General features: G+C 30.8%; 1 protein-coding gene across 1 annotated transcript in view; it reads right to left on the bottom strand.

Moving 5' to 3' along the window:
- casp (Fas associated factor casp) overlaps window positions 1-17,123 on the bottom strand; it is a 32,825-nt gene extending 15,702 nt beyond the window's left edge. The window contains exons 1-6 of the mRNA XM_074178336.1: window positions 16,964-17,123; window positions 16,793-16,861; window positions 16,469-16,739; window positions 11,951-12,131; window positions 5,642-5,854; window positions 4,219-4,409 (exon numbers count right to left, since the gene is read on the bottom strand). Of these exons, the coding sequence (XP_074034437.1) occupies window positions 4,219-4,409; window positions 5,642-5,854; window positions 11,951-12,131; window positions 16,469-16,739; window positions 16,793-16,861; window positions 16,964-17,002 (964 nt within the window). The 5' untranslated portion in view covers window positions 17,003-17,123. The remainder of the gene's footprint in view (window positions 1-4,218; window positions 4,410-5,641; window positions 5,855-11,950; window positions 12,132-16,468; window positions 16,740-16,792; window positions 16,862-16,963) is intronic.
- Between the last annotated feature and the right edge of the window lie 373 nt (window positions 17,124-17,496).

The raw sequence follows: 17,496 nt of genomic DNA, 5'->3' as shown, positions 1-17,496 counted from the left end.
CCATTTATAAAGGTTTTTACCCATTTTCTTTATAATTATAAATATATTTAAATTATTATTTTTTCCTTTTTAATTTTTGGTGCTCTGATTGCTATTTCTTCATATCCTTGATTTGGAATATGGATTGGTTTGGAAATTAACCTTCTTTCAATCATTTTCTCATTGAAATCCCCGCAAAGATTATACCCCCCTGAATTGGCAATAAAATATTTTATCACACAACGATTGGCATCTGTAGTTGTTTTGTTTTCAATTTTGATATTAAATAATTTAAATGAATTTATTTTCAGAAATTTAAATTTTTCCATAATTTAAATATTGAATTCAGCCCTTCTATTAAAAATTAGAATAGCAAAAATAGCATTTACTTAATTAACTTAGCAAAAATTAAGTCCGATAGTTATTTTAACGTATAATCTTAATACAATTAATTTTTTTGTTTTTATTTCTGCTATAGTAAAAGGAATTTTAGGATTAAATCATATTAGATTACGAAAAATTTCAGTTTATTCCTCTATTAATCATATAGCTCGAATATTAGCAAGAATTTTATTTATTAAAAAATTTGATTTTGGTATTTCTGTACTTACTCTTTAATTTTAATATACATTATTTTTATATATTTGAAATTTTGCTAATTTTTTAACTTTCATTCTAATTACTTTTACATCAATTCCTATGTTCTTATATATTCGCATAACTTCCTCAATGTTAACTTTTTTCATGAATGAATCAATTTTGATCAGCCCCTCAAAAGTTAATTTTTGAATTATTTTATTAAATAGATTTACTTTAGTTGGATTATTCAAGGTAGTACAAACTTTCAACCTTCAAAGTTGACAATAGATTTTTATTTAAGCCTTAAACATTGATTTCACCTTCAAATTTACAATTTAAAATCATTTTTGACTATAAGACTGGCATACATTTTTATTTCGTAAATAAATTTACAATTTATTGCTTATTCTCAGCCATTCCACCGAACAAATGGTTATTATCGACTTATCATAAAAATATTGAAACTTTATATTTTAATATTTTATTTTTGGAGTATGAGCAGAAATATTAGGTACTTCATTAAGAATTTTAATTCGGGCAGAATTGAGAAACCTTAGAACTTCAATCGGTAATAATCAAATTTATAATGTTATCGTAACTGCTCATGCTTTTGTTATAACTTTTTTATAGTTTATAAACTTCAACTTTTCAGACTTCAATACAAATATATGGAAATTCTGATCTAGGAGTCCCGAAGTCACGTTTAATGGGTATTACAGGGTTGCCACGAATAGGAGTCAATTTAATGCGTGGAGTGAAATGAAAATATACATTATGTATATAACGCTCGCGCTCCCAATCGGATTTATGATGAACTAAAAATGTATATTTACTTTCATTTTTGGCACTAACTTACTTCCATTGAATTGTCTATTACTGACATCTGGTAAGGAGAGAAGGAAAATTATCTGAACCAGAAACAAGCCATGAATATATCCGTTGGGGATCTGTAATATGGTTGGTTTCAGTCGTTTATCTAGAGAGATATTTACGATGACTATTTTACGTCCGATATACGGACGTAAAATAGTCACGGAAGCAAAATGTAATGTACCGAGCCTATTGATGGACGCAAAATGATGCTAAGGATATAAATATATATATATATATATATATATATATATATATATATATGTTAGATGATGCCTGGGAATGCTGGGTCTTCTAATTGAAACCACAAATGTGCGGTTGGCTCCTGTTGGTGACACCGTGCATATGTGATGTTTTTTTTTCCATTTTTGGTAACCAGTTGTTGTCCGCCTTTGCAATTGGCTGCACCGCGCTGATGAGGCCAATAGCCAGAAACACGTGTCCGCGGTTTGCCTCCATATTTCTTGAGTGTCATGTCCACGAATTTCCTCCTTTTGATTCATATCATACACACTCAATAATATCTATATCTCTGTATATATATATATATATATATATATATATATATATATATATATATATATATATATATATATATTATATATATATATATATATATATATATATATATATATATATATATATATATATATATATATATATATATATATATATATATATATATATATATATATATATATATATATATATATATATATATATATAAAAATTATTTATTGGACTTAAATTCACTCTATAAACTCAAAATCAGCTGTTTCATTCATTCTGTTAAAAATAATACCAACGAAATCAAAGTTGAATTTCATAGTTTTCATTTCTTTCTATTACACTTGAATTCGTTTTCAACGTGTACTTTCTTGAAACAATTTCATATTTGACTGCAGTTCATTGTTTTTTTTTCAAGATATGTGTTCATTGTAAAAAAATCTTATTTCTGTTACTGTCATTTTATAATACTTTGTAATTAGTTATAGTTCCTAAAAGTCACAGAAAGGCCAACTAGTGGTTCCTTACTCATTTGAAACGGAAGTATCCTTCGAGCAATTCACTGATCATTTTGTAAATATAACACAGAATATTTTTAATGACTGGTAGACCGTAGTCAAATGGAACTTATAGTACCAAACGTTTCGTCCGCTACAGCGGAAAACATCATCAGTAATATGTGTGTTGACTGTGAGGATGATGGTTGTGGCTGAGACATGTATATTAATGATATGGAAAAATATGTTGAATGTGACTACATTCATATATTCGCAGATGATACTCTGATATCAGTAAGTGAAGGGAATATCAATAGAGCAGTGATCAAAATAAATGATGTGCTGAAAAATATTGATAGATATTTGAAAATGAATAAATTGAAGTTAAATGTAAGTAAAAGTAAGGCAATGATAATCACTAGACCTTATAAATACAAACAAATAAATAGTAGTAACATTAACATAGAAATAAACAATGAAAAAATTGAAATTGTAAAGAAATTTAAATATCTGGGATTTATGTTGGATAATCATTTATTATTTAGTAGCCACTTTGAATATACTAAAAAAAAATCTTGAAAAAACTATATTTCTTTTCTAGAGTGTCCCAAAACTTAAGTCTGTATTCCAGAATAACTGTGTATAAGACTATCATTCAACCACATTTTAAATATTGCCCTACATTACTACACTGCTTTGATCTTAATAAAATATCCCAATTACAAAAGCTACAAAATCGAGCAATGAGAATAGTATTGCGATGTAGTAGGTCAACTCCTATATCATTGATGCTGGAAACTTTAGTTATTTACTGTGGAGCGAAGACTGACGTACTTAACTATGATCTATATCTATAAAATGATACATTAACTGACTCCAACTTACATGGGTAAGTTTATTATAACAGTAAACCAAAACCATACATCTGTTTAAAAAATCTGTACATTCATTCAGTACAATAGTTTACCACAATATGTTAAAGAGGCAAGAAGTATACCAAAATTCAAACAAAATTTTATTTTGTATTATAATTGAAAAAAAAATATTCCACCATTATTCTATACTGTATTTAACTTTATAGATATGTATATATGTGTGTGTATATGTATATTTACACTCAAATTTATTATATATCTTTATACTTGCATTTATTATAAGTTATATTTAGTGTAAAATAAATATGTTAACTATTTTATTTTTTGTAAATTAGGATTGTCCTACTTAAATGAAATAAATTAAAAAAAAAGACATTGAGTTATACCCGTCCTCACAATCAATGCACATACCACTGATGATGTCTGTCACAGCAACAGATATCAGATATCAAAGAATCAAGCAAATACTTCAATAAATGACACTTGTTATTTCGAATTTGAAATTTTTGCAAATGATTTACAGGCTAGTGAAATCTAAACATTATTATTGGTGCATTCAAAACTGACAATTGCATGATAGAACTGACTGATACTTGATGAATACATTGAAACATATTAAAAAAACACACTTCAAAGTGAGATTTTCACCATAAAGTTTACAAAACCGTGACACGTGTTTCGCTTTACAATACTGTCACAGTATTGTGACGCCCGAAGATGCCATTGCATAGCGAAACACATGTCGCAGTTTTGTAAACTTTCAAGTGGAAATCTCGCATTAAAGGGTGTTTTTTGAAAACTGACAAATGCTATTTCATAACCTTTTTGATTTGTTTTAGTAGATATATATTTTATGTTATTTAGCTGTAATGAAGATTATCCTTACAATAAAAAAAAATAATAATTCTTACTTAAAGGCTCTGTCCTCTTAGCGGGTGAAACGTCATTGTCTACGAAATATTCATCATCTACAGTAAAACTCTCAGAAGCGTCTTCAAATTCGTCATCATCACTATCAATCTGGACAATCGGTACACTTCTCTTCTCTCTAGTGTGATTAGTTGTAGTAAGTCGGCAAACGGTCAAATCATGTTCAGGATAACTGAAAAAATTAATTCGCTTTTTAAAGTAATTTGCTAAGGATAAATAAATATTTTGATGAATGTTCTGGACATGCTACAGTAAGGAATTACATGAGACAAACCGTTCTCGTGATGGTCAAGTATAACATCGAAGTTTTTTTTGGTTTGAACTTCATTTAGTGGTAAATCATTATTCTTGGCAATAAAGATCCTAAGTATTATTATAAATTTAAGATTGAAATGGTTGTTACCTTCAATTCAACTTTACTTTTAGTTTAGAACAAATTAAATTTCGAAATGTATTTATTAACAGATGAAAAAGAAACAGCTACAGAATAAAGTGAGTGAAAAATCTGAAAAAACATGAAACTAGACTGCTAATGAAATTTTAAAGTTAACTTTGAAGAAAGACAAGAAATAAAACTACTGAATAATAAGAACCATATTTGACTGAGTAGGATTCTGTTCCAATTTCAACTCTTCTAAAATAATGATTATATTTCGAACTTGAAATATCGAGAATAAATCTCAATAAAATCATTTCAAGAAAAAAAAATGTGTCAAATTAGAGAGGCCAAACTCTATTGTTAAACGTTCTTTGGCATTGCATAATTGCATTTTTGTGCCAGAAGCAAGACTTCGGTATCTTTTTGATTTGTTCTGTGGAGGCCAAAAAGTAAACCTAACCTTCAGAAAGTTTGTTAAGGCACAATTCATCTTCATCTTTTACTTCCTTTGTGGAAACTGACATTCTATTCAACTCGTTTCAAATTTTTGTTTATAAAAACCTCATTTTTGGAATTGATTTAAATAATAATTGATAGACATAAAAAAATCTCTTGAAACATATTTAATATATTACAAGGTTAGATTTTACTACCATAATAGAAATCATTAGTGCATATGTCAATGTATTTCATGTCAATTTAGCAGATTCAACAATTCATACAAATTGCTTAGTCAATCATAATAAATTCTGACCTATTACATTTGACTGAAAGAAACAATTCAATTCAAATCAGGGAACATATATGTTGAGACTCAGCAGAATTTAATAAAATGAAAAAACAATTTCTGATTCATGTTATGAAATATGGCAGAAATTCACGGCATATTAACTCTCTCAAATTGTATTTGAATATATCTTTTCAAAAAACCAACATTTCATCTGATTCAACCTCTTCTATTACAGAAATTGTGTGCAATTGAATAACCCATGAGTAAGAACATATATGAAATATAAAATATTTACTTGATTCCTGATAGAGCTAACATTGTGTGGTCGTCTATATTGGGGGGCCAACCACTCCACAATTGATTGCGAACATGAACATTCGTTAAGGTATATACATCTCCTTTAACTTCGAGAATAGTTTTGGTGCCTTGATATTTGAGATTGTACGTCGTATTTTCAAACTTGACATTGAGAGTGAAGGTGCTGCTGAGTTTCTCTGTTACCAAATTCCTGGAAAAATATAATTTAATGAACCTGAGAAGACACTTGAAATTTATGGCTAACTATTAACACACATATGATGGAATTGGTCAATACTTGATGAAAATCCATAACATATTCAAGCAACATTTTATTATGAAATTTTAACTAAACAGTTTACCATATCGCACCATGAATTTCACTATATCGGCATGAGTTTGACCATGACTGAGGAAGCTGCTGTATAGGGAAACAAGTGTTGCGGTTTTGTAAACGGTTCAATAAAAATCTCACAATGAAGTGTTATTTAACTACTTACAACTATGAATTTTTTAAGTATGAAGAAGATTTGAAGCATTTTATATGAATGAAAGAGCAATTTCTGCCTTGATTCATTATGTACAGATGTTAAATTCTGCCATTTGTTATGTTAGGTTAGTATATCTTGTACTGAGTAACCTTTCAATAAAAGCTTTTTTTTTTCACCGTAGTGTGCGCTGGTCAGGCCCTATCCCCCGAAGCCCCGATACATTCGGGAGGACGCGCCAGCATTATCAACCAATGACCACTCCCCACACCATGGGGTAAGTGATCATTGGGTCCGAGAAGCCCTGAGAAGTGCCCTGAGCAAGCGCAGTGAGCCAAGAATGACAGCCTACTGCATCTATGAGGCTAAGATTTCTGCCTTAGTGCGGCAAGCCGGTATGATTTTAAGATTCGAGAGTAGAGAGGACATCATTCTACCAAGGACTCCATACAAACGCCATTGACATTGTGCTACAAACCCTTTCCCAGTGAAATTATGAAAGAAGGAAATGTCCAGCGAAACTCGACCACAAAAACAACAAACCCGAAGGGTTTCATCAATACCTGTTTTCTGTATAATCAGAACAACCATCTTGACAGAGTGATCTGGATAGAGTCTGCGGAGTTCGAAGAGAAAATCTCGATATTTTATCCGTTTTTCCTCCTCTTTTCTGACGATATTCGTCTCGCCAGGAGCTGAAAACTCCACGACAAATATCGTTTTGCTCTGGTGGTCGAGAAGGACTACATCAGGCTTATTAGCTTGTATGAGCCTGAGGGTGAGGAACGAATAGTTCCAATAAATTCAGCACTTCTCGTTCCCCACAACAGATTCAATATCCCCCGGGGCGTAGGGCAACACAGGTGTCTCGTCAATACCGTAAGAGTGCCGTATATGGTAATATAGCACTATTAGGGCCGCGTTATGTCGATGGATATAGGCCGAGACCGCATATGCTGGACATGCTGATAGCAAGTGCATTAGGGTCTTGGGCGTCTCGCGGTAGGCCCTGCACCTTGTGTCAAGAACCTCTATACCCATCACGCGTCTGGGGTGGACTAAGCTGTCGAAGACACCATTCTGGCAAGCCATGATGAACCCCTCAGTTTCCGACTTCAGCCCACTCGACCTGAGAAAAGCGAATGTCAGGCGCTTTGATAAGCCAAGGTCTCCAATTTTATTGAAGAAGACCCCATGCATTGGTTTATCCTTGTATTTCCGCATGAGTAAGGTGATCTCTGCGGCTTTTATCTGAGCTTTTTGCTGAACAGGTTCCAACTCGGTGAAAGAATTGTGGTCACGTCGTTCAGTGTCGAAAACTATACCGAGTTCATCAGCTGCTTGGGCAGCTGCCCTAAAGAGAAATGCTCCAATTCCTGTTCTCTCATGGTCACGAACCATGCAGAGAAGGGGATCGGAACTCCTGACGACTTTACAGGCTGTATTATTATCATTATTAAACAGTCTAATCTGATGATATAGTCTATTTCAAAAGAGTGTAGAGTAATAAATCATGAAGTGTCATAAAATTTGCCTGAATTTCGTTGTCGTCCATGGGCGTAGGCAAATCTTAGGATTATTAAACTTAATAATTAAAGTAAATTAAAAATTACAGACATAGATAATAATAAAAGGCCATTTTTGGGAAGTAATTTGGTCTAAAACTAAGTACCTACATGTATTTAGGTAAGTAAAATTTCTTAAAAAAAGATTAAGATTAATTTTAGTGGTTCTTGTAAACTTATTTAATATGCAATTTGGGTTCATATACTTGAGCATGATTTCTCAAAAAAGGGTTAACACTTAGTTCCGAAGTGCCATGTCATTATAATAATCCCTTTTTGACCCTGCCCACCAATCATGCAATACCTATTAAACCCAGGTAATTAAGAAAAAGGGTTTAAATATATTGTAATGGTGTCTTAAACATTCGAGTTATAATAGTAATTGTTACTACACCAATTAAACGTACAGTGATATTGTGATATAGAAATAGTGAAAAAGTTATAAAATGGGGACATTTACTCCAAAGAAAAGAAGTGTAAAAAATTCTCCGCTATCTGTTTGCGAAAAAGTTATAATTTTAAATGTATATGATTGCATAAAACACGATCACCCTAGTTTGTCTGTGCAAGAAAGTGTTGAGCGATGTGCCCGAATGACTGGAATTGGACAGTCCACGATTTTTAAATTATTGCGAGAAAGAAAGATATCAGGCCAGGTAAGTCCATGCAAGAGAAAATCAGGAAGACCAATAAAAATCTTAGATGAAGACACCAAATGTGACATTCGAAGAAAAGTTCATTCGTTTTATTTTAAAAAGGAAATACCCACTCTTGAAAAAATATTTATCGAGATAAGCCAAGATAACGATATTCCTTTGATATCCAGAAAACTTTTATGGAAAACTTTAAAAAGTATGAATTTTGCCTGGGAAAAGCACAATCGAAAGGCACTATTACTGGAAAGTGATGAAATTGTTTGCTGGAGACGAAAATATTTGACAACTATAAAGCAGTACCGCAGAGAGCAAAAGAAAATTTTTTATCTTGATGAGACGTGGATAAACGAAGGTTATATAGTCAAAAAAATGTGGCAAGATAAAAATATAACAAGTTCTCGCCAAGCTTTCATAGAAGGCCTTTCGACGGGTATTAAAGTGCCTTCGGGAAAAGGGAAGAGGCTTATAATTGCTCACATTGGAAGCGAAGACGGATTTTTAAAAGAAGGTTTGTTAAGCTTTGAGTCGTGCCGGACGGGAGATTATCATGAGGACATGAATTCGGATGTCTTCGAAGACTGCTTCGGGGAAATGTTAAAATTTCTTTCAGCTGATTCGGTCGTGGTTATGGATAATGCAAGCTACCATTCAAGGCGCTTAGAGAAGGTACCAACTTCAGCTTGGAGAAAGCAAGAAATTATTAACTGGCTGTCAAATAAAGGTATTCAGTTTGAGACGAATTCAGTAAAGAAGGAACTACTAGCCATAGTAAAACAACATAAATCTCGCTTCATGAAATATGCCGTAGAAGATGTAGCAGAAAAGTATAAAGTAACTGTGCTGCGCCTACCGCCATATCATTGCGAATTAAATCCTATAGAACTTATATGGGCACAAGTTAAAGGATATGTTGCAAGGCACAATACCACATTTAAAATGAAAGATGTCAAGGTATTGTTTGATCAAGCCATTATGGAAATCACATCAGAAAACTGGCAAAAAGCAATCCAGCATATTTTAAAAGAGGAAGATAAAATGTGGGAACTGGACAACTTGGTCGATCAGGTGGTTGACCCTATAATTATAACACCAGGGGATGATGACAGTTCTTCGGATGAAGACTATACTGATGTAGAATAATTTAATTGAATTGTAAATATACTGTAGCGGGATAAGCAATCTGGACAGAGACCAGTGTATCAGTGACAGTGACACTTTTGCTTAGGTTAGGGTTTAGAATTAAGGGTAGTCTGAATAATTATTTTCTCGGAAGGTTCTCGAAAATTGTACCTAGTAATCTCTAGAACATTCAATTAGGGTATAAATAGAGTGTTGTTAAACGTTAAGGGAAGTTCACAGTTTTAGTATTGTTCAAGTGTCAAATTGTAATAACGTATCCAGTAAAGTTCTTGTCGTTTTTGTGAATAAATTGATTTAAAGTCCCCACAAGTGTTTCAATACGTAAAGTTCGTTCGTGTGTGTTTGTGAGTATTTCCCGATTTCGGTTCGTATATATTTTATTGTTACATTTTATATTTTTTTAATAACACTGTTCTGCTGTATTAAATTTTTATTTCCTTTAATATAATTTTTATGAATGCATATTCTTTTGGCAATTATCCCACTAGCGCGCCTCTGGCTCAGTATTTATCCGTCGATAACAATGGACAAATCCCTTAAAACAGGGTGATACCTACCTGCTCTTTATGAAACGACATAATTTTGCAATGCGGACTAGGGAAGTGACAGAATTTATTGACGGATCACCCTGTAGCGCTTTTGAATACTTAATGAGATTTTATTACTCTACACTCTTTTGAAATAGACTATAACACTATTTCAAAAAGATCTGAAAACTGGGACGTGAACAATTTACATATTGATATCTGCTTTTATAAATTAAATGAAAAATGTCACACTTTATACTCTTTTATTTATAATCAGTTGACATCAGCTAAAGGTAGCTTTATAGTTAATGAACAGTAGCGATTTGGTGAGCATATAAATCATATTTTTGTAAATGTTATTATGTTGCGTTAATTGAAACTGACGATAGCAATCGATTAGGTCAATAAAAACAAATAGTCTCTTTGGCTTTTGTTGCTTCACAATTGAAATATCCGTCAAATATTACATCTTTCCAAGAAATTCGGGGTAGAAAGAGTTTAAAATAACTTTTGGAATTTTGTGCACATAAAATGAATATTGTAACTAAAAACAAATTAGATTTTTGTAGAGTAAGAATAAAAGAAGAGAAAATGGTCTTGTTTTGTTTTGAACTTCTGAAAAGAACGAATAGGAAAACTATCACAATCAACCATTTCTTTTCTAAACACAACTTTAGCAAAAACGCATCTATAGATCACAAACTAAAAGAAAAAATTTCGAGATTACTGGCATAACTCTATCAAAATTCATAAATGTATTGCGAGATGCATTAAAACTTCAATATGTCGATTTCTATTTTAACTAATGGAGAGAATCGCTATTTTTTCATTAGTACACTGTTTTTTTATTTCATAAAACATACTGTTCTGTAGTGGGGTGAAAGCGTGAATGAATAAATGAATATTTTGTAAATTTATTGAATTTTTATTGATTCCCTCAGATATTTTCGGAAGAGTACATGTTTCAACTCTTGGGAAAGAATGGTTCTGACTTTCTATTTCTCCCTCTTTATAAAAAAATAAATAAATGTAAGAATCTTCCAAAGATAGGAAGAAAGCAATAATTTCAATGTAAAGAAGTAAATTTCAGACACAAAACTGGAAAAAAAGCTCTCTCAAGGCAACTACTTTCATATAAAGATTGTATATTCAACGTTCATGCAATGTTTATATGGAAGTAGTTGTTTCAACAGGGTTCTTTTACATTAATAGGTACATTTTTTTGTTGAAATGCATTCAAGCGAGATAATAGCATTCATGATTCTATGCAATATTTTCTTGAAACTAGTTTCAAAATACACCATTAAAAATAAGTATTGTTTGAATAACATAACATTATTATCCAATACGATAAACAAAAGAGCAACTGTTTTCATAACTACAATAATCAGTTGTAACATAAACATCAGATTAGATTGTGATATTTTCACTAAACAAAGCATCATCACTTAGAAATGTGAGACATTAATCACCATGTGGATAAATTTAAGAATGAAAACCTAATGAAATTTATTGCCGTCTATCAGAATAATAAGTATTTCGGCCAATTTATAGACCTACGACTTTGTAGGTAGGTGTGGCAGATACCCAATGGAAAAACAACAACTAACCCAGCTAATGCCGCGCAGAGAGTTAAAATAAAACCATCAGGCATCTGTGCAACGTCCTCGATTTGGAAGATTCGTCGCAAGTTATTTCCCACTAGGAAAAGAAAAATAAGACCGGTTTCGGGGTACTTGCCCCATCATCAGTACCGGGCACGGTCTCTTCAGAACGGTGTGAACCGTCTGAGTATTATGACCAAATAAATATAGTTCCAGCTTGTCATATATATATATATATATATATATATATATATATATATATAATATATATATATATATATATATATATATATATAAAATAAAAATTTACAAATAAAAAATACTCACTCTTCCTCTGCCTGGAAACCACCTTCATTTTCTTTCACAGTAACATGAAGGGAATTTTCTATGGGTAACATTAATTTATACAATGGCATGTTTTCGTACCGGGCTATTCTAGCCCAACTGGAAAGTAACTGTCTGCAAGGCGGCACTTTAATTTCTTGTTGCAATAATATTTTCAGATCATCTACAATAAAAAAATAAATTTCAAACACATTCACGAAATTAAAATTCTTTTTGGTTTGGTCATAACTTGTAGTTGGATATATCACCTTTCTCCTACAAATATGTGAAATGAAAAAGAAATCATCATTTCAGAGGCAAACATCTGACAATATAAACTCGTAAGTAAAATGTCATCATCTTTTTATGATAGTATGAAGTGAACCTTATTCAGTCAAGCATCACCAACGCAGTTAGCACAAAAATTACGCTTCTGAGGAACTTGTTGATTTGGGGAATGTCTTCATTGTGGAACTGATTTCCCAACACCGAAACAAAATTAATATAATCTTTTGTAACAAGAAATTCCTTCAAGAATATACATATGAATGGGCAAAACCACCAAAAATGTGTTTGATTAGTGATTTTATCAGGGACATACATATTAATTAATTTGTGTATAAAAGATGAATTTCATTTTTCGATCCCAATTTAATCGTTATTATTATTTATGTAAAACAAAATCATTTATTGGATGATGATTATTTTCAATCCTATCAATAAAAATCAAAGTCTGATTTGTATTTTCATGTATAAATCAAGCATAATTTTTGAATTAAGGATTAGATATAATAATGATTCTAATTTCAAACCCAGATATGTACCAATTATACTATTTTTACCTGTATATACAAAAGGCCTTTAATTCTATAGGTGAATTGGATAATAATCTCCTTCAGGTAGATGAAATATTAAAATCAAAAGTTTATTCATAAGAAATCAATACAATACAAATCAATATATTACAAATATTGTTTGACAAATGTATGTATCTTGGTTGATAGGTTACTTATTTTGTTTAATTCAGTTTCTGGTGAAGAAGTAAGACAAAGTAGTATCTTTTCCTACTGGAAAGTAGAAAATGTAGAGTTTGTAATGTGAATATTGTGAATAAAACAGTAATAACCATGCACAGGGTCTCCTTTGTGGTTTTCCAGAATTTGTTTAGATTGTTCAAAATGATATTGACTGATCCTTATACTGAAAAATTGAATAAAATAAATTCAAGGCTATATATATATATGTAGGTCAGGCTATATCACTACATAGTATAAAACAAAGTTTTTTCCAGATGTCTGTCCCTATATATACTTAGATCTTTAAAACTATGCAACGGATTTTGATGCGGGTTTTTTTTATAGATAGAGTGATTCAAGAGAAAGGGTTATATGTATATAACATGCATAATATATTAGAGAATCACTGATAGTTTTAGGGGTTTCTAATGTGATGTTGTGAATAAACATATTTTTTTTGCATTTACATTGGAAATGCTTGTTGAACCCTAAGAGATGTTGTCATTTTAAAATTCTTGCAAACTATAATAGGGTCTGCTCGCGAGAAGTTTTTTTGTGTATTTTCTGAAGCTGTCAATACTATCGTAGCTATTTCTAAAATGAGACGGTAAGTGATTCTACATTTTAACAGCGTTATAGAAAATGGAGTCCTTTACTAGGGATGAAGAAGGCAATGGTAATTTAAAATTATTTTCAGATTTTACAGATTTCAAATTTTTACAATGCCTTATCTGTCGAATTTTGTAACTTGTCATTCAGAAGATTTAAACACTTGAAGAAAATATTAACCAAACATCCATTATATGAAATTGATCAATTTTTTGAAGTTATTCAAGAAGACGCACTTTTGTGGTCACCTCCTGAACTTGTTCTCAACTTTAAATAGATATAACATGTCAGTTATATGATTTATAATTTGTAAAATACTCATGGCTGTACATTTTAGTCAATTTTTATTTGTATGGTGCATTTCATTAGTTCGGACTTCCATTGTCTAACATGATATAAATTGATTTGAAATCCCTGAAAGAATCTGTAAACAATTAAAAAGATTAGCTGAAAAATAACAATAATATTAAGCAAAAAAACTGTATTTTCAATTTAATATAATTGTTATTTTTCAGCAAATTTTTTTTACAGATTCTTTCATGGATTTCAAATCAATTTATATCATATTAGACAATGGAAGTCCGAACTAATTTTTATTTTTATAAGATTGGAATTTTTTCTTATTAACTTGTATTTTTTTGTAATTCTAATGTATCTACAAGCATTTTTGTAGAAACTGTATTGTTGAATATTATCCTCTCAAATTTATTTTAGAAATTATATTGACGTGTCTAAAAACTGTGTATTTCTAAAGACTAATAAAATTATCATTAGCCTCGGGTTCATGAAAAATTTGGCAACACTGTTCACATTTTCTCCTTTGTCCCAACGTCGCCAGCCTGTGTCTCATAAAAACTGTGAATGAAAAATTATGGCTAACTTTATACTAATTAGAATTATAGTGACTTTAACTACGGGCTTAGTGATTGATAATTTGACCTTATAGAAACAGTCAATTACTTGAAAATGGAAATGAAACTACATGAATTTACATATCAATATTGCAATATCCAACTAATTACCAGTTTCAACATTAGGAAATAAATTTAACAAAGGAGGATCATTCAATTTAATTGGATCATAGAGTTATTGTTTCCAAATCTTGAATATATGGATTTCTAAGTATTCCAAAAGATTTAAGAAATAAATTTAACAAAGGAGGATTATTCAATTTTATTCAATTGTGGAGTTATTTGAATGATTGATTGCAAAAGATTATGTTCCCAACACTTCTTTCAGATGAAATGAATCATACCTACCTATGTTATTGGCCTATTAGATTTGGATAATCTCTATTTTTCCCAATCTACTCCACCTTTTCATGTGAATGAAACTTTCTTTTTTGTGGCACATATGGAACATTTTGTACATTTCCACTGAACAATAACAATAATAATAATAGTTTAAGAATGCTGAATTTTGATCAAATGAGCAATTTGCCAGAATAATATTCTCAATATGTGGAGTGGTTTCACATGTATTACACAAAACAAAGTGGCTTGATGCATGTAAGGTATTTAGTACAGATGTGTCATTTTGGTAGTGAATAAAAGTTTACAGAAACTGAGAAACAAAAAGTATCAAAACTGTCTCCCTGGACCCCTTGATTATTGACAATTGGAAAACATTGAAAAAAATGTTCAGCTCCTATTCACTAGAGTGGTTTAGATTGGAAAAAAGTGTTATAAGGGTGATTGTTCGAGCCATCTTGAAAGAAAACGAAAAATTACAAACATTGAGCAATTTTCTTGGGAAGTACGTTATTCACGTTAAGTATTTTTTTCATGAAAAAATAAAATGAACAGCCAAAAAATGAATTTTTCTTTTCACACATTTTTGGACAGAAAAGAAAAATGTTAAGAATTTCAACTTTCACACAGTGTCATTAATACATACAATATGAATACTTTTGTATCAAATAGAACAGAAAATATGAAATGTATACTTCACAAATGAAGAGACTTTAATAAAGATTTAAAAAAAAAAGGCTTTCAACTTTCTACTTCTCAATCACTATATAGAAAGTGGGAAGATAAAATTGAATATATCAATAAAAACCTTTTATGAAGATGTACATGCAAGATGTACATTCATGCACGATCTATTTACACATCCCTTTAAAAAGTTTATACTGATGTGTTTTTATTTGTTTCCCACTTCAACATAATGGTGGAAATCTTTAATATTGCCCCAAAAATGATGTATGTCTGTCACCATTTTGAAATAATTCGACAGTTTCTGTTCATGAAACAACTTTTTACAACCTTATGAATGAAACTGAGTACTTGAATTATAAACATTTCGGATTCTTTTGAAGAGACACTTACTATCAAGAAATTGACAAAATTTTACAAAATATGCACATTACTCAAATAAGTCATCAATATCCAATAAAATTTTTCTGAACACTTTCATCCTATAGAGATGACAATAACAAAAATAGGTTTAATTTTGGAAAAGTTTCAAGATTTTGTTTCCCTTCGAACCCAATAGTGCTTTGAAACAATAGGAACTACTTGAAATGACAAAATCAAGCTTTACACACTATTCATTTCTGTTGCATATAACTTCATCCAGTAAGAATATTTTAGATATTAAGAAATAAATATAAGATTTTACCTAAGTTTACAATGAGATTATGGGACCACATGAAAAAGTTTTGTAGGTACACATAAAAGCCAAGTATTTTTACAATGTGCATAGTAATAATTCACTCTATTCTTAATGAATATTTGGAATTGAAAAAGAAGTGTTTATTAGTCATAGTTTGACAGTAAAGAAATATATCAGGTATTTTATGAGCACATGTACAGGTATGTACATGAGCACTTTTCATTGTTTGAATACATATCAAAATATTACTGAAAATAAAACATGGCTATTGTATAACACTTACTAATTGTTCCGGTTTCGGGAAGTTCAAGTTTGACCACCCTATCACAGTACTGGATATTGAATTTGTATATCTTGACACTTCCATTACCAGCCGATGTCGAAGGCATATTATTATCCAAGACAGGTGGCCTTCTTGTTGATGTTGACTGATCCATTTTGTTTGTTTCTTCCACCATATCTGTTCCAGAATCATCTTCTACAACCATAACATCGGGCTCAGCATTCCGTTGGTAACTTTGTGTATCAGGAGGCAAGACTCTACTAACAGCCCGCTAAGAAATAATCTTGATGAATATCAAATATGAAAACAAGTCTCAATACTTACCAACAAGTCCCAATTGGTTTCATTCAGGTGAAACATAGCTTCTGCAAGATCTTCAATGCCAGTGCAAGCCTGTAAACATTGAAAAAAATATAGAAAAATATTGGAAAACAAACTTATCAAAAGTTTGTTAGATATCAAGTAATAGTTTTTCTGAAAAATTGTTCAAATTACCTGAAAATCCGCTAGAATTTCTTCTCTGTTTTGCGACATGATTAATGAGAAAAGTGTAGAAACAAAGCAAAGAATAAATGTGTTTTAACCTTTACAATAAACTCGGAATGTCAAGTCTGAAGTCTGTCAAAATTATAAAATACAAAACACCAGTCATCAAAGCCAAATGTCAATTTTGTATGAATAATGTAATGTCAAAGACATTAATACTCTTTGTTAATTTCTACCTTGTGTCAATGTAATAAATACGAAACAATGTTGCCATATATTTTATTGCTTTGTACCACCCTTGAAAAATTGTATTACTTTCTAATTTTTCTATTAAGGAGTAGCAATTGTTTTTCGAATATTGACCAGAATAATGTAATTGTCTGAAAGGAGATAACCAAATACCAAATTGTATAATATCAAGTAATATACTTGTAGCCCTACTCGAATTTGGAAATCTATACTATTATAAATGTGAAAGTTTGTGAGGATAAATGTATGTATGTATGTTTGTGGCTCTTTCACGTCTGAACAACTGAACGGAT

Source organism: Leptinotarsa decemlineata, unplaced genomic scaffold (genome assembly GCF_025532065.1).
Source record: "Leptinotarsa decemlineata unplaced genomic scaffold, Ldec_3_MD MMD2_tig00003736_RagTag_RagTag, whole genome shotgun sequence".
NCBI lineage: Eukaryota > Metazoa > Arthropoda > Insecta > Coleoptera > Chrysomelidae > Leptinotarsa > Leptinotarsa decemlineata.
Note: the sequence above shows the minus strand (reverse complement) of the source record. Positions and strands in the feature narration are given on the sequence as shown.